The 27,234-nt window shown below is 53.1% G+C and overlaps 5 protein-coding genes across 5 annotated transcripts; all 5 read right to left on the reverse strand.

Annotated features, from left to right (window-relative positions):
• Positions 1–1,746: 1,746 nt before the first annotated feature.
• On the reverse strand, positions 1,747–2,603 carry LOC132226073 (THO complex subunit 4-like). The gene has a single exon (XM_059680960.1). It carries the CDS (start codon positions 2,601–2,603, stop codon positions 1,887–1,889), a length of 717 nt encoding a protein of 238 aa, XP_059536943.1. The 3' UTR covers positions 1,747–1,886.
• A 4,382-nt stretch (positions 2,604–6,985) lies between these two features.
• On the reverse strand, positions 6,986–7,826 carry LOC132226074 (THO complex subunit 4-like). The gene has a single exon (XM_059680961.1). The coding sequence runs from the start codon at positions 7,818–7,820 to the stop codon at positions 7,020–7,022; it is 801 nt and encodes a 266-aa protein (XP_059536944.1). The 5' UTR covers positions 7,821–7,826; the 3' UTR covers positions 6,986–7,019.
• A 6,366-nt stretch (positions 7,827–14,192) lies between these two features.
• Positions 14,193–14,993, reverse strand: LOC132226075 (THO complex subunit 4-like). The gene has a single exon (XM_059680962.1). The coding sequence runs from the start codon at positions 14,991–14,993 to the stop codon at positions 14,193–14,195; it is 801 nt and encodes a 266-aa protein (XP_059536945.1).
• Positions 14,994–19,341: 4,348 nt separating this feature from the next.
• Positions 19,342–20,198, reverse strand: LOC132226076 (THO complex subunit 4-like). Its single transcript, XM_059680963.1, has one exon. It carries the CDS (start codon positions 20,196–20,198, stop codon positions 19,404–19,406), a length of 795 nt encoding a protein of 264 aa, XP_059536946.1. The 3' UTR covers positions 19,342–19,403.
• Positions 20,199–24,553: 4,355 nt separating this feature from the next.
• Positions 24,554–25,410, reverse strand: LOC132226077 (THO complex subunit 4-like). Its single transcript, XM_059680964.1, has one exon. The coding sequence runs from the start codon at positions 25,408–25,410 to the stop codon at positions 24,694–24,696; it is 717 nt and encodes a 238-aa protein (XP_059536947.1). The 3' UTR covers positions 24,554–24,693.
• Positions 25,411–27,234: the final 1,824 nt, after the last annotated feature.

Raw genomic sequence — 27,234 nt, forward strand, 5'->3', positions numbered from 1 at the left:
GGGCGTCGTTTCCCCCCAGGTCTCGCACCCGTCCAGGGCCCCTCCACCACCTCCCTGGCGAAGACCTTGGCCGGCCCAGCCCGGCCCTGCGATGAGCGCGTTCTGCTGTGCTGGGGTCCAGCCCAGCAAGTCCAGGGATTCCCAAAGGTGTGGACGGGGTTGGCGAGGAAGGAATGACACGGAGACAGCGTTCATCAGTTGATCAGCAGCGTAGCCAGGTCCTAGCCACGTTGTCCAAGCCTAGCTGCACGCACGGACTTGCTGGTGTCCATCCTGGGGATCTCAGCAGGCCTCAGACCCGCTTCACGCTGGGTCTTGTCCTTGCAGAGGACATCAAGAAATCCCTGCTGGTGCACTGTGAACACTGCCTGGCCTCAATGGTGAAAACAATAAATCCCTGGCACCCTTTGGCGATTGCTGATAAAAATGCTTGGTCAAGCCCGTCTGGTGTGGCTCAGTGGTTGAGCATTAACCCCTCAACCGGGAGGTCGTAGTTCAGTTCCTGGTCAGGGCACATGCCCAGGTTGCAGGCTTAATCCCCAATGTGGGGCATGCAGGAAGCAGCTGATCAATGATTCTCTCTCATCATAGATGTTTCTATCTCTCTCTTACTCTCCCTCCCCCTTCCTTTCTGAAATCAATAAAATATATATTTTTTAAAAATGCTAGAAGCATCAAACAGATTGTCAAAGGACAGCGGGGAGTGTAGGGAGAGTTTGGGCGGATGGGGCGGAGTGGGTAGGAGATCAACCAAAGGACTTATGTGCATGCATATAAGCATAACCAATGGATGCAAAACACTGTGTGTGTGTGTGGGGGGGGGGGTGAGTGGGCCGTGTGGGCATGTGCCATGGGTTAGGGGAGGCTTGGGAAGGTCAATGGAGGGGAAAAAACAGGACATATGTACATACCTGTAATACTTTAAAAAATAAAATAAAAATTACAAAACAATTAAAAATAAATAAATAAATAATGATTTGTTGATTTTCATCAAATTAATCCCAGTTTAGTTATCCCAGCAAGCTTTTGTAGGCAGTGGATAAGCACATGTTGGAAAAAAATGTCCTGAAGATATACATACTGATGCCTCCCTCTCATGACCTACATGGTGCTGTTATGTGTTCGTCATCAGGATCATTTTGCCCTTCTAACAGTTTCATAGCCAGCTGCTGGTTTTCAATAGAAGTTCTTGTCTGAGGAACTTTCTGACTCCTGTACCATGCAAAGCTCAGCTTGTTTATCTGCATGTATAGAGAAGCCTAGGTTTTCTATGGTGTTTGATTTATGATTCAACTCCCTGTGCTAGTTGCATTGTGAATAGTTCTGTAGGAGAAAAGTCCTGGTGAATAAGTGATTCCATTTTGTGCATCATAAAAACAAGGAAGTGAATGCAATGTGTATGTAGCACAACCTTCACAATAGTTCTTATATGCCAGGGAAGAATAATACATACATGTTGATCTAGTAAACTTAATAGGGCTGTATTTCAAAGTATTTATGACTGCACATTTGTGAAAAATGACATACCTCTTCTATTTGAAAATACTTGTATGTGTTGTTTTAGTGTGTAATATGGAAACATGAACCATTCAAGGTTTTGTGGGTCTTTTTTTTTTTAACTTTCTTGTTGCTTGCATTTTGTTTTTAATATATTTTTTATTGATTTCAGAGAAAAAGGTGTGGACAGAGTCGGCAAGGACGGAACGACACAATAAAGCGTTCAGTTGATCCACAGCTTGGAGGTTCTCCAGCCAGGTTGTGTGGCCAGGTTGTCCAGGCCCAGCAGCACGCACGGACTTGCTGGTGCTTTAGCTGGTGTCCATCCTCGCGTTGTAAGCGTCCAGCTGGGCATCCAGCTCCTCCGCTGAGATCTGCTGCCTGGAACTCTAGCCGGTGCCCCTGCCTCTGCCCCGGCCGCCTCCGCGGGCGCCTCTGCGGGTGCCGCCACCGAAGCCTCCAGATCCCCGGTTCCAGGTCCTCCCGCCTCTGTTGCCACTGGGCCCCGGCCTGCGCCGCGTGTCTGCCTGTGAGGTGAGGAGCTGGATGCTCATGGGGCGGCCGTCCAAGGGGACGCCGTGGTACCGCCGCATGGCTGCCAGGGCGTCTGCCTTCCGCTCAAAGTGCACGTGGGCCGTGCCCAGGCTGCGGCCAGAGCGGTCGTAGTGCAGGGCGGCCTTCTTCAGGGTCCCGCAGTCCGCAAACAGCTCCTGGATGTCCGCGTCCGACACCCCGAAGTCCAGGTTGGACACCAGCAGTTTGCCTCCTGTCTCCACGCCGGCGCCCCCGCCGAATCCGCTGTCGAAAAGGTCGTGTTGCCACCTGTCGGGATGCTGTCTGGGTCGGCTGTAGGGCGCCGGCCGGTTCCTGCCTCGGCCGCCCGCCGCGCTCCCGCAGCCGATGGCCGCCCGGTTCCGGTTCCGGATAGGCCCGCCGCCTGGGCTCACTGGTGCGACGGCCTGTGCTCCTCCTCCGCGGCCTCCCTGGGAGCCGGCCCGGCCTGGGCCCCAGCCCCCACCTCGGCCACGGCCGCGGCCACGGCTGCCCCGCTGGCTCCGGTTCAAATTAATGATGTCGTCCAGAGACATGTCCAATTTGTCGGACATGACCGGGGCAGAATATGCCTTGGCTTGAGCCTGCTCCTCAGCACGTTGGTCCCTCACTTCTGGCAGGAGCAGAGTCCCAGGCGTGCGGTTGTGGATTGGCTTCAGGAGCAGCTTGGCAAGTGCCCACTGGGGTCCGGGCTGGGCGGGCTGAGCTGTGAGGTGCCTGGTTGAGGTCGAAGTTGTTTTGGACCTTCCCGCAGGCACGGAGTCGGCTCTGCAACTGTAGGAAGGCAGCTCTGCAACTTCAGCTTCTGTATTGATTCTCCTGCTACATCTGTATTTATACCACTGGATTTTAATCCTATCCATTCTATCCCAAAGGTTAGGGCGTTTCTTATCTCCATTCTAAGGTCACTACCCTATTGTTCTGTTCAGCTACAAGGAAGTAACTGAAGAAGATTATCCTAAGTAAAAATTATGTAGCTTAAGGGTGATTGTTCCTGGTGAAAGTGATTAACTACCCGCCTGGCACTCAGTTAAGGAGTTTAACTGATAATTCCCTCCCTTAGTCCTGTTAATCCCTAACTCCAGGGAAAAATCCCCACCTGGGGAAACAACCTTTCAGGGAGAGGTGACCTTGGTTAAAACACAGCGCTAAGAAAGGGAGCAAACATATTGAGAACACTGTGCCATATATGCCAGGTCCCTTGAAACCTCTGACACCCTTGAGGAGGAGGGGCACAGGGTCTGTCACTGACCCTCATACCCACCCCCTCTCCATCTACAGCATGGATATGGTCTCTGGAGGGAGCCTTTCAGGAACAGAGGGGTTGGGAAAGTAGAAGGCGGCAGTTGCCCCTTCTGAAGTGGAATCCCCACGTGAGGACTGGACCTCGAGGTTCTGTTTCTCTCATCACTGTCATTGAAGTCAGCTGTCCTAGGACTGGGTACCCCACTGTCGGTTGTTCGTGTTATCAGCCCTTGTGAAAGGGCTGCTAAACGCATAGATAGAGACACGCAGAGCTACAGAACACACTGCTATGGCTCTTCTCCTCCGTGGACTGCAAACTGCCATCTGCCTCATCATGGCTCTGGAACACGGAGGGGGAGGGTTACCTGTTGCTGCTTAGTTTGTGAACATGAGTTTGGGAAGGCTCTCCTCATAGCCACAGGGAACACATGGGTCAGTGTTGAGTGATAAGGGTAGCCAGTAGGTCAAGGAGAGTGTCAGAAAGAGGATACATTGGCATGAAGTAGAACTTGCCGACTTTCCTAAAGTCACAAAGCTTCCCAGAAACACACACCAACGTGCTTTTGGAAAGGCCAAAGGAAATGTGCGGAGAAATAAAACAACATTGTATGCGTGTGTGTGTGTGTGTGTGTGTGTGTGTGTGTGTGTGGTGGTGGTGGTGTTGGAGGGGGTGGGTGTGGGGTCATTTCGCCTTTGGGAGGTGACCCAAAGTGGAAGATACCGTCCCTTCAGCGCTAGAGTGGGAAAGTGGGATTGTATGCTTTTGCCCCAGCTGGGTGTTTCAGAGGCCGGGGGGGCAAGCCTAGGAGAGCCCAGAAGCCCTGTAGATACCACCGGAGGAGTTGTGCTGTGAAGGGTGATGACCCTTTGAAGGGAAACCATGGACCTTGTCATGAAGTGCTCTGCTGCACCCTCCACGCAATGGGTCTGCTCCCTCCCCATAAGCCTGCTAGGTTCCCCATGGACAACACTGGCTATCACTCTGTGCTTGCCCGGAGTGCTGAGGTTCTAGGGATTCTGGGTAGAATGGCCAATCCTTTGGATCGCCCCACAAGGTTTGGAGATCAATTCTGCTGCCCCTGGAAACGCTTGCCTAGCACCCCCTCACGGCAAGTGTGGTACCCCGCACTGATTCGGACCATGTCCTGGTGGCAGCTCCCCAGCTGCACCTGGCGATTCGGTTTTGTCTCCTGTCTGAGCAGAGCCTGGGAGAGAGACCACGTGAAGGAAACACGCGTGAGCGGGTGCCCGACCGCTGGGGACACAAAGCACTGTGGGAAGGACAGGAAACGTAGACATTTCGGAGACAAGAAGGATTTGTGGATTTTATCTTTATTTGTGCAAGTTCAAACAGGTTCCTGATCACGGAAATAAAGCAAAACAAAACAAAACATGGGCTCCGGGTCAGGATTCACAAGCACAGACGTCCTCAGGTCTCCCGCTCTCCCTGCGTCATTCAGGGAAGAGGGTCAGCAATGAAAGGGTTGGCGTGGTGTCATCCCCCCAAGAGCAGCGGGCAGAAGCCGCCCATGTCCCAGCCACCACCCCCAGGCTCCCTGGGAAAGCAGGGTCCCGCCTCGGGAGGGAGAGCCTGTCCTCTGTCCCAGCCCGAGGGTGCGGGCTCCTTCCTGGCAGGCACTGTTCTTCACCTGCCTCGGATCACCCAGCCAGCTCCAGGCCTCCAGGTGCCTTGCAAGAGTCGTGGCCCCCACGTGGGGGGAGTTTGGGGGAAAACAGAGTCCTCATGGGTGAATGGTCCGCGGAGGGAGACAGAGGGGCTGCAGCGCCCGCAGTCTCGGTGCCAGGAAGTCGGGGCCCTGGGCCCCAGGCCTGTGTCCTAGGGGAACAGGACGCTTCCGGGCTTGATGTTGGGCACTTTGCCCTTGGCGCTCAAGCTGCCCATGGCCTCTCTGAGATCCTTGGGTAGCAGGGGCGTCGTTTCCCCCCAGGTCTCGCACCCGTCCAGGGCCCCTCCACCACCTCCCTGGCGAAGACCTTGGCCGGCCCAGCCCGGCCCTGCGATGAGCGCGTTCTGCTGTGTTGGGGTCCAGCCCAGCAAGTCCAGGGATTCCCAAAGGTGTGGACGGGGTTGGCGAGGAAGGAATGACACGGAGACAGCATTCATCAGTTGATCAGCAGCGTAGCCAGGTCTTAGCCACGTTGTCCAAGCCTAGCTGCATGCACGGACTTGCTGGTGTCCATCCTGGGGATCTCAGCAGGCCTCAGACCCGCTTCACGCTGGGTCTTGTCCTTGCAGAGGACATCAAGAAATCCCTGCTGGTGCACTGTGAACACTGCCTGGCCTCACTGGTGAAAACAATAAATCCCTGGCACCCTTTGGCGATTGCTGATAAAAATGCTTGGTCAAGCCCGTCTGGTGTGGCTCAGTGGTTGAGCATTAACCCCTCAACCGGGAGGTCGTAGTTCAGTTCCTGGTCAGGGCACATGCCCAGGTTGCAGGCTTAATCCCCAATGTGGGGCATGCAGGAAGCAGCTGATCCATGATTCTCTCTCATCATGGATGTTTCTATCTCTCTCTTACTCTCCCTCCCCCTTCCTTTCTGAAATCAATAAAATATATATTTTTAAAAAATGCTAGAAGCATCAAACAGATTGTCAAAGGACAGCGGGGAGTGTAGGGAGAGTTTGGGCGGATGGGGCGGAGTGGGTAGGAGATCAACCAAAGGACTTGTGTGCATGCATATAAGCATAACCAATGGATGTAAAACACTGTGGGGGGGGCCGGGGGGGGGGGGTGTCTGGGCATGTGGGCATGTGCCATGGGTTAGGGGAGGCTTGGGAAGGTCAATGGAGGGGGAAAAACAGGACATATGTACATACCTGTAATACTTTAAACAATAAAATAAAAATTACAAAATAATTAAAAATAAATAAATAAATAATGCTTTGTTGATTTTCATCAAATTAATCCCAGTTTAGTTATCCCAGCAAGCTTTTGTAGGCAGTGGATAAGCACATGTTGGAAAAAAATGTCCTGAAGATATACATACTGATGCCTCGCTCTCATGACCTACATGGTGATGTTATGTGTTCGTCATCAGGATCATTTTGCCCTTCTAACAGTTTCATAGCCAGCTGCTGGTTTTCAGTAGAAGTTCTTGTCTGAGGAACTTTCTGACTCCTGTACCATGCAAAGCTCAGCCTGTTGATCTGCATGTATAGAGAAGCGAAGGTTTTCTATGCTGTTTGATTTATTATTCAACTCCCTGTGCTAGTTGCATTGTGAGTAGGTCTGTAGGGGTAAAGTCCTGGTGAATAAGCGATTCCATTTTGTGCATCATAAAAACAAGGAAGTGAATGCAATGTGTATGTAGCACAGCCTTCACACTAGTTCTTATCTGCCAGGGAAGAATAATACATACATGTTGATCTAGTAAACTTAATAGGGCTGTATTTCAAAGTATTTATGACTGCACATTTGTGAAAAATGACATACCTCTTCTATTTGAAAATACTTGTATGTGTTGTTTTAGTGTGTAATATGGAAACGTGAACCACTCAAGGTTTTGTGGGTTTACTTAAAGTTTCCTGTTGTTTGTATTTTGTTTTTAATATATTTTTTATTGATTTCAGAGAAAAAGGTGTGGACAGAGTCAGCGAGGAATGAATGGAAACGGAGACAGCGTTCATCAGTTGATCAGCATCGTAGGCAGGTCCTAGCCAGGTTGTCCAGGCCCAGCAGCACGCACGGACTTGCTGGTGCTTTAGCTGGTGTCCATCCTCGCGTTGTAAGCGTCCAGCTGGGCATCCAGCTCCTCCGCCGAGATCTGCTGCCTGGAACTCGGGCCGGTGCCCCTGCCTCTGCCCCGGCCGCCTCCGCGGGCGCCTCTGCGGGTGCCGCCACCGAAGCCTCCAGATCCCCGGTTCCAGGTCCTCCCGCCTCTGTTGCCACTGGGCCCCGGCCTGCGCCGCGTGTCTGCCTGTGAGGTGAGGAGCTGGATGCTCATGGGGCGGCCGTCCAAGGGGACGCCGTGGTACCGCCGCATGGCTGCCAGGGCGTCTGCCTTCCGCTCAAAGTGCACGTGGGCCGTGCCCAGGCTGCGGCCAGAGCGGTCGTAGTGCAGGGCGGCCTTTTTCAGAGTCCCGCAGTCCGCAAACAGCTCCTGGATGTCCGCGTCCGACACCCCGAAGTCCAGGTTGGACACCAGCAGTTTGCCTCCCGTCTCCACGCCGGCGCCCCCGCCGAAGCCGCTGTCGAAAAGGTCGTGTTGCCACCTGTGGGGAAGCTGTCTGGGCCGGCTGTAGGGCGCCGGCCGGTTCCTGCCTCGGCCGCCCGCCGCGCCGTCTTGGCCGAGGGCCGCCCGGTTCCGGTTCCAGTTCCAGATGGGCCCACCGCCTCGGCTCACTGGTGCGAAGGCCTGTGCTCCTCCTGCGCGGCCTCCCTGGGAGCCGGACCGGCCTGGGCCCCAGCCCCCACCTCGGCCACGGCCTTGGCCACGGCTGCCCCGCTGGCTCCGGTTCAAATTAATGATGTCGTCCAGAGACATGTCCAATTTGTCGGACATGACCGGGGCAGAATATGCCTTGGCTTGAGCCCGCTCCTCAGCACGTTGGTCCCTCACTTCGGGCAGGAGCAGAGTCCCAGGCGCGCGGTTGTGGATTGGCTTCAGGAGCAGCTTGGCAAGTGCGCGCTGGGGTCCGGGCTGGGCGGGCTGAGCTGTGAGGTGCCTGGTTGAGGTCGAAGTTGTTTTGGACCTTCCCGCAGGCACGGAGTCGGCTCTGCAACTGTAGGAAGGCAGCTCTGTAACTTCAGCTTCTGTATTGATTCTCCTGCTACATCTGTATTTATACCACTGGATTTTAATCCTATCCATTCTATCCCAAAGGTTAGGGCGTTTCTTATCTCCATTCTAAGGTCACTACTCTATTGTTCTGTTCAGCTACAAGGAAGTAACTGAAGAAGATTATCCTAAGTAAAGATTATGTAGCTTAAGGGTGATTGTTCCTGGTGAAAGTGATTAACTACCCGCCTGGCACTCAGTTAAGGAGTATAACTAATAATTCCCTCCCTTAGTCCTGTTAATCCCTAACTCCAGGGAAAAATCCCCACCTGGGGAAACAACCTTTCAGGGAGAGGTGACCTTGGTTAAAACACAGCGCTAAGAAAGGGAGCAAACATATTGGGAACACTGTGCCTTATACGCCAGGTCCCTTGAAACCTCTGACACCCTTGAGGAGGAGGGGCACAGGGTCTGTCACTGACCCTCATACCCACCCCCTCTCCATCTACAGCATGGATATGGTCTCTGGAGGGAGCCTTTCAGGAACAGAGGGGTTGGGAAAGTAGAAGGCGGCAGTTGCCCCTTCTGAAGTGGAATCCCCACGTGAGGACTGGACCTCGAGGTTCTGTTTCTCTCATCACTGTCATTGAAGTCAGCTGTCCTAGGACTGGGTACCTCACTGTCAGTTGTTCGTGTTATCGGCCCTTTTGAAATGGCTGCTAAACGCATAGATAGAGACACACAGAGCTACAGAACACACTGCTATGGCTCTTCTCCTCCGTGGACTGCAAACTGCCATCTGACTCATTATTGCTCTGGAACACGGAGAGGGAGGGTTCCCTGTTCCTGCTTAGTTTGTGAACATGAGTTTGGGAAGGCTCTCCTCATAGCCACAGGGAACACATGGGTCAGTGTTGAGTGATAAGGGTAGCCAGTAGGTCGAGGAGAGTGTCAAAAAGAGGATACGTTGGCATGAAGAAGAACTTCCCGACTCTCCTAAAGTCACAAAGCTTCCCAGAAACACACACCAACGTGCTTTTGGAAAGGCCAAAGGAAATGTGCGGAGAAATAAAACAACATTGTATGCATGTGTGTGTGTGTGTGTGTGTGTGTGTGTGTGTGTGTGTGTGTGGTGGTGGTGGAGGATGGGGTGGGTGTGGGGTCATTTCGCCTTTGGGAGGTGACCCAAAGTGGAAGATACCATCCCTTCAGCGTTAGAGCGGGACAGTGGGATTGTATGCTTGTGCCCCTGCTGGGAGTTTCAGAGGCCAGGGGGGGCAAGCCTAGGAGAGCCCAGAAACCCTGTAGATACCACCAGAGGAGTTGTGCTATGAAGGGTGATGACCCTTTGAAGGGAAACCATGGACCTTGTCATGAAGGGCTCTGCTGTACCTTCCACGCAATGGGTCTGCTCCCTCCCCATCAGCCTGCTAGGTTCCCCGTGGACAACACTGGCTATCACTCTGTGCTTGCCCGGAGTGGGGAGGTTCTAGGGATTCTGGGTAGAATGGCCAATCCTTTGGATCGCCCCACAAGGTTTGGGAGATCAATTCTGCTGCCCCTGGAAACGCTTGCCTAGCACCCCCTCACGGCAAGTGTGGGAACCCGCACCGATGCAGACCATGTCTTGGCGGCCGCTCCCCAGCTGCTCCTGGCGATTCGGTTTCATCTCCTGTCTGAGCAGAGCCGGGGAGAGAGACCACGTGAAGGAAACCCGCGTGAGCGGGTGCCAGACCGCTCGGGGACACAAAGCACTGTGGGAAGGAAAGGAAACGTAGACATTTCAGAGACAAAAAGAATTTGTGGATTTTATCTTTATTTGTGCAATTTAAAACAGGGTCCTGATCACGGAAATAAAGCAAAACAAAACAAAACATGGGCTCCGGGTCCGGATTCACAAGCACAGACGTCCTCAGGTCTCCCGCTCTCCCTGCGTCATTCAGGGAAGAGGGTCAGCAATGAAAGGGTTGGCGTGGTGTCATCCCCCCAAGAGCAGCGGGCAGAAGCCGCCCATGTCCCAGCCACCACCCCCAGGCTACCTGGGAAAGCAGGGTCCCGCCTCTGGAGGGAGAGCCTGTCCTCTGTCCCAGCCCGAGGGTGCGGGCTCCTTCCTGGCAGGCGCTCTTCTACACCTGCCTCGGATCACCCAGCCAGCTCCAGGCATCCAGGTGCCTTGCAAGAGTCGCACCTCCCACGTGGGGGAGTTTGGAGGAAAACAGAGTCCTCATGGGTGAATGGTCCGCGGAGGGAGACAGAGGGGCTGCAGCGCCCGCAGTCTCGGTTCCAGGAAGTTGGGGCCCTGGGCCCCAGGCCTGTGTCCCAGGGGCACAGGACTCTTCCGGGCTTGATGTTGGGCACTTTGCCCTTGGCGCTCAAGCTGCGCACGGCCTCTCTGAGATCCTTGGGTTGCAGGGGCTCCGTTTCCCCCCAGGTCTCGTACCCTTCCAGGGCCTCTTCCACCACCTCCCTGGCGAAGACCTTGGCCGGCCCAGCTCGGCCCTGGTGATGAGCGTGTTCTGCTGTGCTGGGGTCCAGCCCAGCTAGTCCAGGGATTCCCAAAGGTGTGGACGGGGTTGGCGAGGAAGGAATGACACGGAGACAGCGTTCATCAGTTGATCAGCACCGTAGCCAGGTCCTAGCCAGGCTGCCCAAGCCTAGCTGCATGCATGGACTTGCTGGTGTCCATCCTGGGGATCTCTCTCTTTTTTTTTATCTTTCTTTTTTTTTTATTAAATCTTTATTGTTCAGATTATTACATTTGTTCCTCTTTTTCCCCCCCATAACTCCCCTTCTCCCAGTTCCCACCCCACCCTCCCCCCTCACACCCCACCCACTGACCTCATCCATAGGTGCACGATTTTTGTCCAGTCTCTTCCCGCATCTCCCACACCCCTTTCCCCCCCAAGAATAGTCAGTCCATTCCCTTTCTATGTCCCTGATTTTATTATAATTACCAGTTCGTTCTGTTCATCAGATTATTTATTCACTTGATTTTTAGATTCACCTAAATGTGTATTTGTTGTTCGTAATTTGTATCTTTACCTTCTTCTTCTTCCTCTTCTTAAAGGATACCTTTCAGCATTTCATATAATCCTGGTTTGGTGGTGATGAACTCCTTTAGCTTTTCCTTATCTGTGAAGCTCTTTATCTTACCTTCAATTCTGAATGGTAGCTTTGCTGGATAAAGTAATCTTGGTTGTAGGTTCTTGGTATTCATCACTTTGAATATTTCTTGCCACTCCCTTCTGGCCTGCAAAGTTTCTGTTGAGAAATCAGCTGACAGTCGTATGGGTATTCCCTTGTAGGTAACTGAGTTTCTTTCTCTTGCTGCTTTTAAGATTCTCTCTTTGTCTTTTGCTCTTGGCATTTTAATTATGATGTGTCTTGGTGTGGTCCTCTTTGGATTCCTTTTGTTTGGGGTTCTCCGCGCTTCTTGGACCTGTAAGTCCATTTCTTTCACCAGGTGGGGGAAGTTTTCTGTCATTATTTCTTCAAATAGGTTTTCAATATCTTGTTCTCTCTCATCTTCTGGCACCCCTATAATTCTGATGTTGGTACGCTTGAAGCTGTCCCAGAGGCTCCTTACACTATCCTCGCATTTTTGGATTCTTTTTTCATTTTGCTTTTCCGGTTGGGTGTTTTTTGCTTCCTCACATTTCAAATCATTGACTTGATTCTTGCGCTCCTCTGGTCTGCTGTCGGGAGTCTGTATAATATTCGTTATTTCAGTCCGTGTATGCTTAATTTCTAGTTGGTTTCCCAACATAACATCGAGGGTCTCATTAGTTTTGTTGTAGATCTCATTAAGTTTATCGGTGGCTTCTAAACAGTTCTTGAGAGACCTTAAAAGTGTGGTTCTGAACTCTATATCTTCCATTGACAATTTTGTCCTGTTTCTTTGTCTCCGCATTTTGTTATGCTTTCTTGGTGCACCCCCTAGTGGTCTTTGTTCACAGTCTTGTAGTTAAGCCTTGATTGTTGAAGCAAAAAACCAGGGAGGGTTTGACCTCCAGGCCAAGTGGGTGTGAGAATCAGCTGTGTCAGCAGTGAGAGAACTTCTGTCCTCTAGGGAGGTGCTAATCTAGCCTTTGCCTGAGGCTATCTGGCAAATGCCTCTGTGCAGGGCTTGGGCGGGGCGGGTCGCACAGGATCAACAGGGTGGGCTGGAGAGAGCAGTTATGGCGGTTCTCAGTCCTGTCCCCAGGGGCTCTGCCTCTCTGAGTCCCAGCAACCGCTGCACACCTCGGAGAGAAAGCTGCACTCACTCTGACCGAAGCCAGACAGTCCGGCTTCTCCCGTTTGAGTCTGGGTCCCTAAAGACTAGCTTGTATCTGGAGCTCAGAGTCTGCGACTCCCTCCGGATTGAAAACGCCAACCGCGCCCTCCGCCGCCAGCCCGCACAGCGCACTCCACACCTAAGAATTTGACTTCAGCACTGTGCCTCCTCTGAGTGTCCCTATGCGTTTCTCTTTCCTCCTAGTTGTAGGACTTCCACTCAGCCAGTGTTCCTGTGGTTCTGGGTGATGTTTTAGTTTCACTTTTGAAGTAGTTGTTCAAGGCAGCAAACTCCGGCGTTAGCCTATGCCGCCATCTTGGTTCTCCTCACATCCTGGGGATCTCAGCAGGCCTCAGACCCGCTTCACGCTGGGTCTTGTCCTTGGAGACGACATCCAGAAATCCCTGCTGGTGCACTGTCAACACTGCCTGGCCTCACTGGTGAAAACAATAAATCCCCGGCACCCTATGGCTACTGCTGATAAAAATGCTTGGTCAAGCCCATCTGGTGTGGCTCAGTGGTTGAGCATTAACCTCTCAACCGGGAGGTCGTAGTTCAGTTCCTGGTCAGGGCACATGCCCAGGTTGCAGGCTTAATCCCCAATGTGGGGCATGCAGGAAGCAGCTGATCCATGATTCTCTCTCATCATGGATGTTTCTCTCTCTCTCTTCCTCTCCCTCCCCCTTCCTTTCTGAAATCAATAAAATACATATTTTTAAAAAATGCTAGAAGCATCAAACAGATTGTCAAAGGACAGCGGGGAGTGTAGAGAGAGTTTGGGGGGAGGGGGCGGAGTGGGTAGGAGATCAACCAAAGGACTTGTGTGCATGCACATAATCATAACCAATGGATGCAAAACACTGTAGGGGGTGGGGGACATGAGTGGGCAGTGTGGGCATTTGCCAGGTGTTAGTGGAGGCCTGGGGAAGATCAATGGAGGGAAAAAAAGGACAGATGTATATACCTGTAATACTTTAATCAGCTTAATAATATACCTGTAATACTTTAAACCATAAAATAAAAATTAAAAAATAATTATAAAATAAATAAATAAATAATGCTTTGTTGATTTTCATCAAATTAATCCCAGTTTAGTTATCCCAGCAAGCTTTTGTAGGCAGTGGATAAGCACATGTTGGAAAAAAATGTCCTGAAGATATACATACTGATGCCTCCCTCTCATGACCTCCATGGTGCTGTTATGTGTTCGTCATCAGGATCATTTTGCCCTTTTAACAGTTTCATAGCCAGCTCCTGGTTTTCAGTAGAAGTCCTTGTCTGAGGAACTTTCTGACTCCTGTAACATGCAAAGCTCAGCCTGTTGATCTGCATGTATAGAGAAGCGTAGGTTTTCTATGGTGTTTGGTTTATTATTCAACTCCCTGTGCTAGGTGCATTGTGAGTAGTTCTGTAGGGGAAAAGTCCTGGTGAGTAAGCGATTCCATTTTGTGCGACATAAAAACAAGGAAGTGAATGCAATGAGTATGTAGCACAGCCTTCACACTAGCTGTTATCTTCCAGGGAAGACTGATAAATACATGTTGATCTAGTAAACTTAATAGGGCTGTATTTCAAAGTATTTATGACTGCACATTTGGGAAAAATGACATACCTCTTCTATTTGAAAATACTTGTATGTGTTGTTTTAGTGTGTAATATGGAAACCTGAACCACTCAAGGTTTTGTGGGTTTAGTTAAAGTTTCCTGTTGTTTGCATTTTGTTTTTAATATATTTTTTATTGATTTCAGAGAAAAGGGTGTGGACAGAGTCAGCGAAAAATGAATGAAAACGGAGACAGCGTTCATCAGTTGATCAGCATCGTAGGCAGGTCCTAGCCAGGTTGTCCAGGCGCAGCTGCACGCGCAGACTTGCTGGTGCTTTAGCTGGTGTCCATCCTCGCGTTGTAAGCGTCCAGCTGGGCATCCCGCTCCTCTACGGAGATCTGCTGCCTGGAACCCCGGCCGGTGCCCCAGCCTCTGCCCAGGCCGCCTCCGCGGGCGCCTCTGCGGGTGCCGCCACCGAAGCCTCCAGATCCCGGATTCCGGGTCCTCCCGCCTCTGTTGCCACTGGGCCCTGGCCTGCGCCGCGTGTCTGCCTGTGAGGTGAGGAGCTGGATGCTCATGGGGCGGCCGTCCAAGGGGACGCCGTGGTACCGCCGCATGGCTGCCAGGGCGTCTGCCTTCCGCTCAAAGTGCACGTGGGCCGTGCCCAGGCTGCGGCCAGAGCGGTCGTAGTGCAGGGCGGCCTTTTTCAGAGTCCCGCAGTCCGCAAACAGCTCCTGGATGTCCGCGTCCGACACCCCGAAGTCCAGGTTGGACACCAGCAGTTTGCCTCCCGTCTCCACGCCGGCGCCCCCGCGGAAGGGGCCGTCAAAAGGGTCGTGTTGCCACCTGTCGGGAAGCTGTCTGGGCCGGCTGTAGGGCGCCGGCCGGTTCCTGCCTCGGCTGCCCGCCACACCGTCGTGAGGGAGGGCCGCCCGGTTCCGGTTCCGGTTCCGGAAGGGCCCGCCGCCTGGGCTCACTGGTGTGGCAGCCTGCGCTCCGCCATCGCGGCCTCCCTGGGAGCCGGACCGGCCTGGGCCCCAGCCCCCACCTCGGCCACGGCCGTGGCCACAGCCGCCCTGCTGGCTCCGGTTCAGCTTAATGATGTCGTCCAGAGACATGTCCAATTTGTCGTCCATGGCGGGCATGGAGTATGCCTTGGCTTGATCCCGCGCGTCAGCACGTTGGTCCCTCACTTCGGGGTCGCGGTTGTAGATTGGCTTCAGGAGCAGCTTGGCCCATGCGCGCTGGGGTCCGGGCTGGGCGGGCTGAGCTGTGAGGTGCCTGGCTGAGGTCGCAGTCGTTTTGGACCTTCCCGCACACACGTAGTCGGCTCTGCAGCTCCAGGTTCTGTCTTTATTCTCCTGCTACATCTGTACTTATACCAGTTGATTTTAATCCTATCCATTCTATTCCAAAGAATAGGCTGGTTGTTAAATCCATTCCAAGGTCACTACCCAATCATTCAGTTAAGCTACCAGGAAGTAACTGAAGAAGATTATCCTAAGTAAAGAAGATTTGCCTTAAGGGTGATTGTTCCCAGTGAAAGTGATTAACTACCCGCCTGGCACTCAGTTAAGGGGTTTTACTGATTAGTCCCTCCTTATTCCTGTTAATCCCCAACTCCAGGGGAAAATCCCCACCTGGGGAAACAACCTTTCAGGGAGAGGTGACCTTGTTTAAAACACATAGCGGTAAGAAGGGGAGCAAACATACTGAGAACAGTGTACCATATACGCCAGGTCCCTTGGAACCTGGCACAACCTTGAGGAGGAGGGGCCACAGGGCCTGTCACTGACCCACCCCCTCTCCATCTACAGCACGGATATGGTCTCTGGAGGGTGCGTTTCAGGAAGAGAAAAGTTAGGAAAGTAGAAGGCAGCAGCTGCCCCTTCTAAAGAGGAATCCCCAAGTGAGGACTGGACCTGGAGATTCTGTTTCTCTCAACACTGTCATTCAAGTCAGGTCTCCTAGGACTGGGTACTCCACAGTGGGTTGGTCGCATTATCGGCCCTTGTGAAATGGCTGCTAAACACATAGATAGAGACACGCAGAGCTACAGAACACACTGCTATGGCTCTTCTCCTTGGTGGACTGGAAACTGCCATCTGACTCATCATGGCTCTGGAACACGGAGGGGGAGGGTTCCCTGTTGCTGCTTAGTTTGTGAACATGAGTTTGGGAAGTCTCTCATCATAGCCATAGGGAACACATGGGTCAGTGTTGAGTGATAAGGGTAGCCAGTTGGCCAAGGAGAGTGTCAGAAAGAAGATATGTTGGCATGAAGTAGAGCTTGCCGACTCTCCTAAAGTCACAAAGCTTCCCAGAAACACACACCAACGTGCTTTTGGATTCCGTCTCAGGAAAGGCCAAAAGGAAATGTGAGGAAAATTAAACATTTTGTGTGTGTGTGTGTGTGTGGTGTGTGTGTGTGTATGTGTGTGTATGTGTGTGTGTGTGGTGGAGGGGGTGGGTGTGATGTCGTTTTGCCTTTGGGAGGTGGCCCAAAGTGGCAGACACCATCCCTTCTGCAGTAGAGTGGGACAGTGGGGCTTATTTGCTTTTGCCCAAACTGGGTGTCTCAGAGGCCCGGGGGGCAGGCCTAGGGAGCGCAGGAGCCCTGTAGACACCACCGGAGGAGTTGTGCTGTGAAGGGTGATGACCCTTTGAAGGGAAACCATGGACCTTGTCATGAAGGGCTCTGCTGCATCCTCCACGCACAGGGAAGATTGGAATGGTCTGCTCCCTCCCAGTAAACCTGCTTAATTCCCGGGGACAACACCGGCTGTCACTCTGTGCTTGCCCGGGGTGCTGAGGTTCTAGGGATTCTGGGTAAAATGGCCAATCCTTTGGATCGCCCCGCAATGCTTGGAGATCAATTCTGCTGCCCCTGGAAACGTTTGCCTAGCACCCCCTCACGGCAAGTGTGGGACCCTGCACCTATGCGGACCATGTCTTGGAGGCCGCTCCCCAGCTGCTCCTGGCGATTCGGTTTCATCTCCTGTCTGAGCAGAGCCGGGGAGAGAGACCACGTGAAGGAAACACGCGTGAGCGGGTGCCAGACCGCTCGGGGACACAAAGCACTGTGGGAAGGAAAGGAAACGTAGACATTTCGGAGACAAGAAGGATTTGTGGATTTTATCTTTATTTGTGCAAGTTCAAACAGGTTCCTGATCACGGAAATAAAGCAAAACAAAACAAAACATGGGCTCCAGGTCCGGATTGACAAGCACAGACGTCCTCAGGTCTCCCGCTCTCCCTGCGTCATTCAGGGAAGAGGGTCAGCAATGAAAGGGTTGGCGTGGTGTCATCCCCCCAAGAGCAGCGGGCAGAAGCCGCCCATGTCCCAGCCACCACCCCCAGGCTACCTGGGAAAGCAGGGTCCCGCCCCGGGAGGTAGAGCCTGTCCTCTGTCCCAGCCCGAGGGTGCGGGCTCCTTCCTGGCAGGCGCTCTTCTACACCTGCCTCGGATCACCCAGCCAGCTCCAGGCCTCCAGGTGCCTTGCAAGAGTCGTGGCCCCCACGTGGGGGGAGTTTGGGGGGAAACTGAGTCCTCATGGGTGAATGGTCCGCGGAGGGAGACAGAGGGGCTGCAGCGCCCGCAGTCTCGGTGCCAGCAAGTCGGGGCCATGGGCCCCAGGCCTGTGTCCCAGGGGCGCAGGACTCTTCCGGGCTTGATGTTGGGCACTTTGCCCTTGGCGCTCAAGCTGCGCACGGCCTCTCTGAGATCCTTGGGTAGCAGGGGCATCGTTTCCCCCCAGGTCTCACACCCGTCCAGGGCCCCTCCAACACCTCCCTGGCGAAGACCTTGGCCGGCCCAGCCCGGCCCTGCGATGAGCATGTTCTGCTGTGCTGGGGTCCAGCCCAGCAAGTCCAGGGATTCCCAAAGGTGTGGACGGGGTTGGCGAGGAAGGAATGACACGGAGACAGCGTTCATCAGTTGATCAGCAGCGTAGCCAGGTCCTAGCCACGTTGTCCAAGCCTAGCTGCACGCACGGACTTGCTGGTGTCCATCCTGGGGATCTCAGCAGGCCTCAGACCCGCTTCACGCTGGGTCTTGTCCTTGCAGAGGACATCAAGAAATCCCTGCTGGTGCACTGTGAACACTGCCTGGCCTCAATGGTGAAAACAATAAATCCCTGGCACCCTTTGGCGATTGCTGATAAAAATGCTTGGTCAAGCCCGTCTGGTGTGGCTCAGTGGTTGAGCATTAACCCCTCAACCGGGAGGTCGTAGTTCAGTTCCTGGTCAGGGCACATGCCCAGGTTGCAGGCTTAATCCCCAATGTGGGGCATGCAGGAAGCAGCTGATCAATGATTCTCTCTCATCATAGATGTTTCTATCTCTCTCTTACTCTCCCTCCCCCTTCCTTTCTGAAATCAATAAAATATATATTTTTTAAAAATGCTAGAAGCATCAAACAGATTGTCAAAGGACAGCGGGGAGTGTAGGGAGAGTTTGGGGGGATGGGGCGGAGTGGGTAGGAGATCAACCAAAGGACTTATGTGCATGCATATAAGCATAACCAATGGATGCAAAACACTGTGTGTGTGTGTGGGGGGGGGGTGAGTGGGCCGTGTGGGCATGTGCCATGGGTTAGGGGAGGCTTGGGAAGGTCAATGGAGGGGAAAAAACAGGACATATGTACATACCTGTAATACTTTAAACAATAAAATAAAAATTACAAAACAATTAAAAATAAATAAATAAATAATGCTTTGTTGATTTTCATCAAATTAATCCCAGTTTAGTTATCCCAGCAAGCCTTTGTAGGCAGTGGATAAGCACATGTTGGAAAAAAATGTCCTGAAGATATACATACTGATGCCTCCCTCTCATGACCTACATGGTGCTGTTATGTGTTCGTCATCAGCATCTTTTTGCCCTTCTAACAGTTTCATAGCCAGCTGCTGGTTTTCAATAGAAGTGCTTGTCTGAGGAATTTTCTGACTCCTGTAACATGCAAAGCTCAGCTTGTTTATCTGCATGTATAGAGAAGCCTAGGTTTAATATGGTGTTTCATTTATTATTCAACTCCCTGTGCTAGTTACTTTGTGAGTAGTTTTATAGGGGAAAAGTAATGGTGAATAAGTGATTCCATTTTGTGTGTCATAAAAACAAGAAAGTGAATGCAATGTGTATGTAGCACAACCTTAACACTAGTTCTTAGCTGCCAGGGAAGAATAATAAATACATGTTGATCTAGTAAACTTAATAGGGCTGTATTTCAAAGTATTTATGACTGCACATTTGTGAAAAATGACATACCTCTTCTATTTAAAAGCACTAGTATGTGTTATTTCAGTGTGTAATATGGAAACATGAACCATTCAAGGTTTTGTGGGTCTTTTTTTTTTTAACTTTCTTGTTGTTCGCATTTTGTTTTTAATATATTTTTTATTGATTTCAGAGAAAAAGGTGTGGACAGAGTAGGCAAGGAAGGAACGATACAATAAAGCGTTCAGTTGATCCACAGCTTGGAGGTTCTCCAGCCAGGTTGTGTGGCCAGGTTGTCCAGGCCCAGCAGCACGCACGGACTTGCTGGTGCTTTAGCTGGTGTCCATCCTCGCGTTGTAAGCGTCCAGCTGGGCATCCAGCTCCTCCGCCGAGATCTGCTGCCTGGAACTCGGGCCGGTGCCCCTGCCTCTGCCCCGGCCGCCTCCGCGGGCGCCTCTGCGGGTGCCGCCACCGAAGCCTCCAGATCCCGGGTTCCAGGTCCTCCCGCCTCTGTTGCCACTGGGCCCCGGCCTGCGCCGCGTGTCTGCCTGTGAGGTGAGGAGCTGGATGCTCATGGGGCGGCCGTCCAAGGGGACGCCGTGGTACCGCCGCATGGCTGCCAGGGCGTCTGCCTTCCGCTCAAAGTGCACGTGGGCCGTGCCCAGGCTGCGGCCAGAGCGGTCGTAGTGCAGGGCGGCCTTTTTCAGAGTCCCGCAGTCCGCAAACAGCTCCTGGATGTCCGCGTCCGACACCCCGAAGTCCAGGTTGGACACCAGCAGTTTGCCTCCCGTCTCCACGCCGGCGACCCGGCGGAAGGGGCCATCAAAAGGGTCGTGTTGCCGCCTGTCGGGAAGCTGTCTGGGTCGGCTGTATGGCGCCGGCCGGTTCCTGCCTCGGCCGCCCGCCGCGCCGTCTTGGCCGAGGGCCGCCCGGTTCCGGTTCCAGTTCCAGATGGGCCCACCGCCTCGGCTCATTGGTGCGGCTGCCTGCGCTCTGCCACCGTGGCCTCCCTGGGAGCCGGCCCAGCCTGGGCCCCAGCCCCCACCTCCGCCACGGCCGCGGCCGCCACGCTGGCTCAGGTTCAGCTTAATGATGTCCTCCAGAGACATGTCCAATTTGTCGTCCATGGCGGGCATGGAGTATGCCTTGGCTTGAGCCCACGCGTCAGCAAGTTGGTCCCTCACTTCGGGGGCGCGCGGTTGTAGATTGGCTTCAGGAGCAGCTTGGCCAGTGCGCGCTGGGGTCCAGGCTGGGCAGACTGAGCTGTGAGGTGCCTGGCTGAGGTCGCAGTCGTTTTGGACCTTCCCGCACACACGTAGTCGGCTCTGCAGCTCCAGGTTCTGTCTTTATTCTCCTGCTACATCTGTACTTATACCAGTTGATTTTAATCCTATCCATTCTATTCCAAAGAATAGGCTGGTTGTTAAATCCATTCCAAGGTCACTACCCAATCATTCAGTTAAGCTACCAGGAAGTAACTGAAGAAGGTTCTCCTAAGTAAAGAGGATTTGGCTTAAGGGTGATTGTTCCGAGTGAAAGTGATTAACTACCCGCCTGGCACTCAGTTAAGGGGTTTTACTGATTAGTCCCTCCTTATTCCTGTTAATCCCCAACTCCAGGGAAAAATCCCCACCTGGAGAAACAACCTTTCAGGGAGAGGTGACCTTGGTTAAAACACATTGTGGTAAGAAGGGGAGCAAACATACTGAGAACAGTGTACCATATACACCAGGTCCCTTGGAACCTGGGACACCCTTGAGGAGGAGGGGCCACAGGGCCTGTCACTGACCCACCCCCTCTCCATCTACAGCACGGATATGGTCTCTGGAGGGTGCGTTTCAGGAAGAGAAAAGTTAGGAAAGTAGAAGGCAGCAGCTGCCCCTTCTAAAGAGGAATCCCCAAGTGAGGACTGGACCTGGAGATTCTGTTTCTCTCAACACTGTCATTCAAGTCAGGTCTCCTAGGACTGGGTACTCCACAGTGGGTTGGTCGCATTATCGGCCCTTGTGAAATGGCTGCTAAACACATAGATAGAGACACGCAGAGCTACAGAACGCACTGCTGTGGCTCTTCTCCTCGGTGGACTGGAAACTGCCATCTGACTCATCATGGCTCTGGAACACGGAGGGGGAGGGTTCCCTGTTGCTGCTTAGTTTGTGAACATGAGTTTGGGAAGTCTCTCATCATAGCCACAGGGAACACATGGGTCAGTGTTGAGTGATAAGGGTAGCCAGTTGGCCAAGAAGAGTGTCAGAAAGAGGATATGTTGGCATGAAGTAGAACTTGCCGACTCTCCTAAAGTCACAAAGCTTCCCAGAAACACATACCAACGTGCTTTTGGATTCCGTCTCTGGAAAGGCCAAAAGGAAATGTGTGGAGAAATAAAACATTTTGTGTGTGCGTGTGTGTGTGTGTGTGGTGTGTGTGTGTGTGTGTGTGTGTGTGTGTGTGTGTGTGGTGGAGGGGGTGGGTGTGATGTCGTTTTGTCTTTGGGAGGTGGCCCAAAGTGGCAGACACCATCCCTTCTGCACTAGAGTGGGACAGTGGGGCTTATATGCTTTTGCCCCAACTCGGTGTCTCAGAGGCCCGGGGGGCAGGCCTAGGGAGCGCAGGAGCCCTGTAGACACCACCGGAGGAGTTGTGCTGTGAAGGGTGATGACCCTTTGAAGGGAAACCATGGACCTTGTCATGAAGGGCTCTGCTGCATCCTCCACGCACAGGGAAGATTGGAATGGTCTGCTCCCTCCCAGTAAACCCGCTTAATTCCCGGGGACAACACAGGCTGTCACTCTGTGCTTGCCCGGGGTGCTGAGGTTCTAGGGATTCTGGGTAAAATGGCCAATCCTTTGGATCGCCCCGCAATGCTTGGAGATCAATTCTGCTGCCCCTGGAAACGCTTGCCTAGCACCCCCTCACGGCAAGTGTGGGACCCTGCACCTATGCGGACCATGTCTTGGAGGCCGCTCCCCAGCTGCTCCTGGCGATTCAGTTTCGTCTCCTGTCTGAGCAGAGCCGGGGAGAGAGACCACGTGAAGGAAACACGCGTGAGCGGGTGCCAGACCGCTCGGGGACACAAAGCACTGTGGGAAGGAAAGGAAACGTAGACATTTCGGAGACAAGAAGGATTTGTGGATTTTATCTTTATTTGTGCAAGTTCAAACAGGTTCCTGATCACGGAAATAAAGCAAAACAAAACAAAACATGGGCTCCGGGTCCGGATTCACAAACACAGACGTCCTCAGGTCTCCCGCTCTCCCTGCGTCATTCAGGGAAGAGGGTCAGCAATGAAAGGGTTGGCGTGGTGTCATCCCCCCAAGAGCAGCGGGCAGAAGCCGCCCATGTCCCAGCCACCACCCCCAGGCTCCCTGGGAAAGCAGGGTCCCGCCTCAGGAGGTAGAGCCTGTCCTCTGTCCCAGCCCGAGGGTGCGGGCTCCTTCCTGGCAGGCACTCTTCTTCACCTGCCTCGGCTCACCCAGCCAGCTCCAGGCCGCCAGGTGCCTTGCTAGAGTCACGGCCCACGTGGGGGAGTTTGGAGGAAAACAGAGTCCTCATGGGTGAATGGTCCGCGGAGGGAGACAGAGGGGCTGCAGCGCCCGCAGTCTCGGTGCCAGCAAGTCGGGGCCATGGGCCCCAGGCCTGTGTCCTAGGGGAACAGGACGCTTCCGGGCTTGATGTTGGGCACTTTGCCCTTGGCGCTCAAGCTGCCCATGGCCTCTCTGAGATCCTTGGGTAGCAGGGGCGTCGTTTCCCCCCAGGTCTCGCACCCGTCCAGGGCCCCTCCACCACCTCCCTGGCGAAGACCTTGGCCGGCCCAGCCCGGCCCTGCGATGAGCGCGTTCTGCTGTGCTGGGGTCCAGCCCAGCAAGTCCAGGGATTCCCAAAGGTGTGGACGGGGTTGGCGAGGAAGGAATGACACGGAGACAGCGTTCATCAGTTGATCAGCAGCGTAGCCAGGTCCTAGCCACGTTGTCCAAGCCTAGCTGCACGCACGGACTTGCTGGTGTCCATCCTGGGGATCTCAGCAGGCCTCAGACCCGCTTCACGCTGGGTCTTGTCCTTGCAGAGGACATCAAGAAATCCCTGCTGGTGCACTGTGAACACTGCCTGGCCTCAATGGTGAAAACAATAAATCCCTGGCACCCTTTGGCGATTGCTGATAAAAATGCTTGGTCAAGCCCGTCTGGTGTGGCTCAGTGGTTGAGCATTAACCCCTCAACCGGGAGGTCGTAGTTCAGTTCCTGGTCAGGGCACATGCCCAGGTTGCAGGCTTAATCCCCAATGTGGGGCATGCAGGAAGCAGCTGATCAATGATTCTCTCTCATCATAGATGTTTCTATCTCTCTCTTACTCTCCCTCCCCCTTCCTTTCTGAAATCAATAAAATATATATTTTTTAAAAATGCTAGAAGCATCAAACAGATTGTCAAAGGACAGCGGGGAGTGTAGGGAGAGTTTGGGCGGATGGGGCGGAGTGGGTAGGAGATCAACCAAAGGACTTATGTGCATGCATATAAGCATAACCAATGGATGCAAAACACTGTGTGTGTGTGTGGGGGGGGGGGTGAGTGGGCCGTGTGGGCATGTGCCATGGGTTAGGGGAGGCTTGGGAAGGTCAATGGAGGGGAAAAAACAGGACATATGTACATACCTGTAATACTTTAAAAAATAAAATAAAAATTACAAAACAATTAAAAATAAATAAATAAATAATGATTTGTTGATTTTCATCAAATTAATCCCAGTTTAGTTATCCCAGCAAGCTTTTGTAGGCAGTGGATAAGCACATGTTGGAAAAAAATGTCCTGAAGATATACATACTGATGCCTCCCTCTCATGACCTACATGGTGCTGTTATGTGTTCGTCATCAGGATCATTTTGCCCTTCTAACAGTTTCATAGCCAGCTGCTGGTTTTCAATAGAAGTTCTTGTCTGAGGAACTTTCTGACTCCTGTACCATGCAAAGCTCAGCTTGTTTATCTGCATGTATAGAGAAGCCTAGGTTTTCTATGGTGTTTGATTTATGATTCAACTCCCTGTGCTAGTTGCATTGTGAATAGTTCTGTAGGAGAAAAGTCCTGGTGAATAAGTGATTCCATTTTGTGCATCATAAAAACAAGGAAGTGAATGCAATGTGTATGTAGCACAACCTTCACAATAGTTCTTATATGCCAGGGAAGAATAATACATACATGTTGATCTAGTAAACTTAATAGGGCTGTATTTCAAAGTATTTATGACTGCACATTTGTGAAAAATGACATACCTCTTCTATTTGAAAATACTTGTATGTGTTGTTTTAGTGTGTAATATGGAAACATGAACCATTCAAGGTTTTGTGGGTCTTTTTTTTTTTAACTTTCTTGTTGCTTGCATTTTGTTTTTAATATATTTTTTATTGATTTCAGAGAAAAAGGTGTGGACAGAGTCGGCAAGGACGGAACGACACAATAAAGCGTTCAGTTGATCCACAGCTTGGAGGTTCTCCAGCCAGGTTGTGTGGCCAGGTTGTCCAGGCCCAGCAGCACGCACGGACTTGCTGGTGCTTTAGCTGGTGTCCATCCTCGCGTTGTAAGCGTCCAGCTGGGCATCCAGCTCCTCCGCTGAGATCTGCTGCCTGGAACTCTAGCCGGTGCCCCTGCCTCTGCCCCGGCCGCCTCCGCGGGCGCCTCTGCGGGTGCCGCCACCGAAGCCTCCAGATCCCCGGTTCCAGGTCCTCCCGCCTCTGTTGCCACTGGGCCCCGGCCTGCGCCGCGTGTCTGCCTGTGAGGTGAGGAGCTGGATGCTCATGGGGCGGCCGTCCAAGGGGACGCCGTGGTACCGCCGCATGGCTGCCAGGGCGTCTGCCTTCCGCTCAAAGTGCACGTGGGCCGTGCCCAGGCTGCGGCCAGAGCGGTCGTAGTGCAGGGCGGCCTTCTTCAGGGTCCCGCAGTCCGCAAACAGCTCCTGGATGTCCGCGTCCGACACCCCGAAGTCCAGGTTGGACACCAGCAGTTTGCCTCCTGTCTCCACGCCGGCGCCCCCGCCGAATCCGCTGTCGAAAAGGTCGTGTTGCCACCTGTCGGGATGCTGTCTGGGTCGGCTGTAGGGCGCCGGCCGGTTCCTGCCTCGGCCGCCCGCCGCGCTCCCGCAGCCGATGGCCGCCCGGTTCCGGTTCCGGATAGGCCCGCCGCCTGGGCTCACTGGTGCGACGGCCTGTGCTCCTCCTCCGCGGCCTCCCTGGGAGCCGGCCCGGCCTGGGCCCCAGCCCCCACCTCGGCCACGGCCGCGGCCACGGCTGCCCCGCTGGCTCCGGTTCAAATTAATGATGTCGTCCAGAGACATGTCCAATTTGTCGGACATGACCGGGGCAGAATATGCCTTGGCTTGAGCCTGCTCCTCAGCACGTTGGTCCCTCACTTCTGGCAGGAGCAGAGTCCCAGGCGTGCGGTTGTGGATTGGCTTCAGGAGCAGCTTGGCAAGTGCCCACTGGGGTCCGGGCTGGGCGGGCTGAGCTGTGAGGTGCCTGGTTGAGGTCGAAGTTGTTTTGGACCTTCCCGCAGGCACGGAGTCGGCTCTGCAACTGTAGGAAGGCAGCTCTGCAACTTCAGCTTCTGTATTGATTCTCCTGCTACATCTGTATTTATACCACTGGATTTTAATCCTATCCATTCTATCCCAAAGGTTAGGGCGTTTCTTATCTCCATTCTAAGGTCACTACCCTATTGTTCTGTTCAGCTACAAGGAAGTAACTGAAGAAGATTATCCTAAGTAAAAATTATGTAGCTTAAGGGTGATTGTTCCTGGTGAAAGTGATTAACTACCCGCCTGGCACTCAGTTAAGGAGTTTAACTGATAATTCCCTCCCTTAGTCCTGTTAATCCCTAACTCCAGGGAAAAATCCCCACCTGGGGAAACAACCTTTCAGGGAGAGGTGACCTTGGTTAAAACACAGCGCTAAGAAAGGGAGCAAACATATTGAGAACACTGTGCCATATATGCCAGGTCCCTTGAAACCTCTGACACCCTTGAGGAGGAGGGGCACAGGGTCTGTCACTGACCCTCATACCCACCCCCTCTCCATCTACAGCATGGATATGGTCTCTGGAGGGAGCCTTTCAGGAACAGAGGGGTTGGGAAAGTAGAAGGCGGCAGTTGCCCCTTCTGAAGTGGAATCCCCACGTGAGGACTGGACCTCGAGGTTCTGTTTCTCTCATCACTGTCATTGAAGTCAGCTGTCCTAGGACTGGGTACCCCACTGTCGGTTGTTCGTGTTATCAGCCCTTGTGAAAGGGCTGCTAAACGCATAGATAGAGACACGCAGAGCTACAGAACACACTGCTATGGCTCTTCTCCTCCGTGGACTGCAAACTGCCATCTGCCTCATCATGGCTCTGGAACACGGAGGGGGAGGGTTACCTGTTGCTGCTTAGTTTGTGAACATGAGTTTGGGAAGGCTCTCCTCATAGCCACAGGGAACACATGGGTCAGTGTTGAGTGATAAGGGTAGCCAGTAGGTCAAGGAGAGTGTCAGAAAGAGGATACATTGGCATGAAGTAGAACTTGCCGACTTTCCTAAAGTCACAAAGCTTCCCAGAAACACACACCAACGTGCTTTTGGAAAGGCCAAAGGAAATGTGCGGAGAAATAAAACAACATTGTATGCGTGTGTGTGTGTGTGTGTGTGTGTGTGTGTGTGTGTGGTGGTGGTGGTGTTGGAGGGGGTGGGTGTGGGGTCATTTCGCCTTTGGGAGGTGACCCAAAGTGGAAGATACCGTCCCTTCAGCGCTAGAGTGGGAAAGTGGGATTGTATGCTTTTGCCCCAGCTGGGTGTTTCAGAGGCCGGGGGGGCAAGCCTAGGAGAGCCCAGAAGCCCTGTAGATACCACCGGAGGAGTTGTGCTGTGAAGGGTGATGACCCTTTGAAGGGAAACCATGGACCTTGTCATGAAGTGCTCTGCTGCACCCTCCACGCAATGGGTCTGCTCCCTCCCCATAAGCCTGCTAGGTTCCCCATGGACAACACTGGCTATCACTCTGTGCTTGCCCGGAGTGCTGAGGTTCTAGGGATTCTGGGTAGAATGGCCAATCCTTTGGATCGCCCCACAAGGTTTGGAGATCAATTCTGCTGCCCCTGGAAACGCTTGCCTAGCACCCCCTCACGGCAAGTGTGGTACCCCGCACTGAT

Source organism: Myotis daubentonii, chromosome 2, assembly GCF_963259705.1.
Source record: "Myotis daubentonii chromosome 2, mMyoDau2.1, whole genome shotgun sequence".
Classification (NCBI taxonomy): Eukaryota; Metazoa; Chordata; class Mammalia; order Chiroptera; family Vespertilionidae; genus Myotis; species Myotis daubentonii.

Coding starts and splice junctions, on each gene's coding strand:
- LOC132226073 (XM_059680960.1), bottom strand. CDS start 2,603: ATGTCCGACAAATTGGACATGTCTCTGGACGACATCATTAATTTGAAC.
- LOC132226074 (XM_059680961.1), bottom strand. CDS start 7,820: ATGTCCGACAAATTGGACATGTCTCTGGACGACATCATTAATTTGAAC.
- LOC132226075 (XM_059680962.1), bottom strand. CDS start 14,993: ATGGACGACAAATTGGACATGTCTCTGGACGACATCATTAAGCTGAAC.
- LOC132226076 (XM_059680963.1), bottom strand. CDS start 20,198: ATGGACGACAAATTGGACATGTCTCTGGAGGACATCATTAAGCTGAAC.
- LOC132226077 (XM_059680964.1), bottom strand. CDS start 25,410: ATGTCCGACAAATTGGACATGTCTCTGGACGACATCATTAATTTGAAC.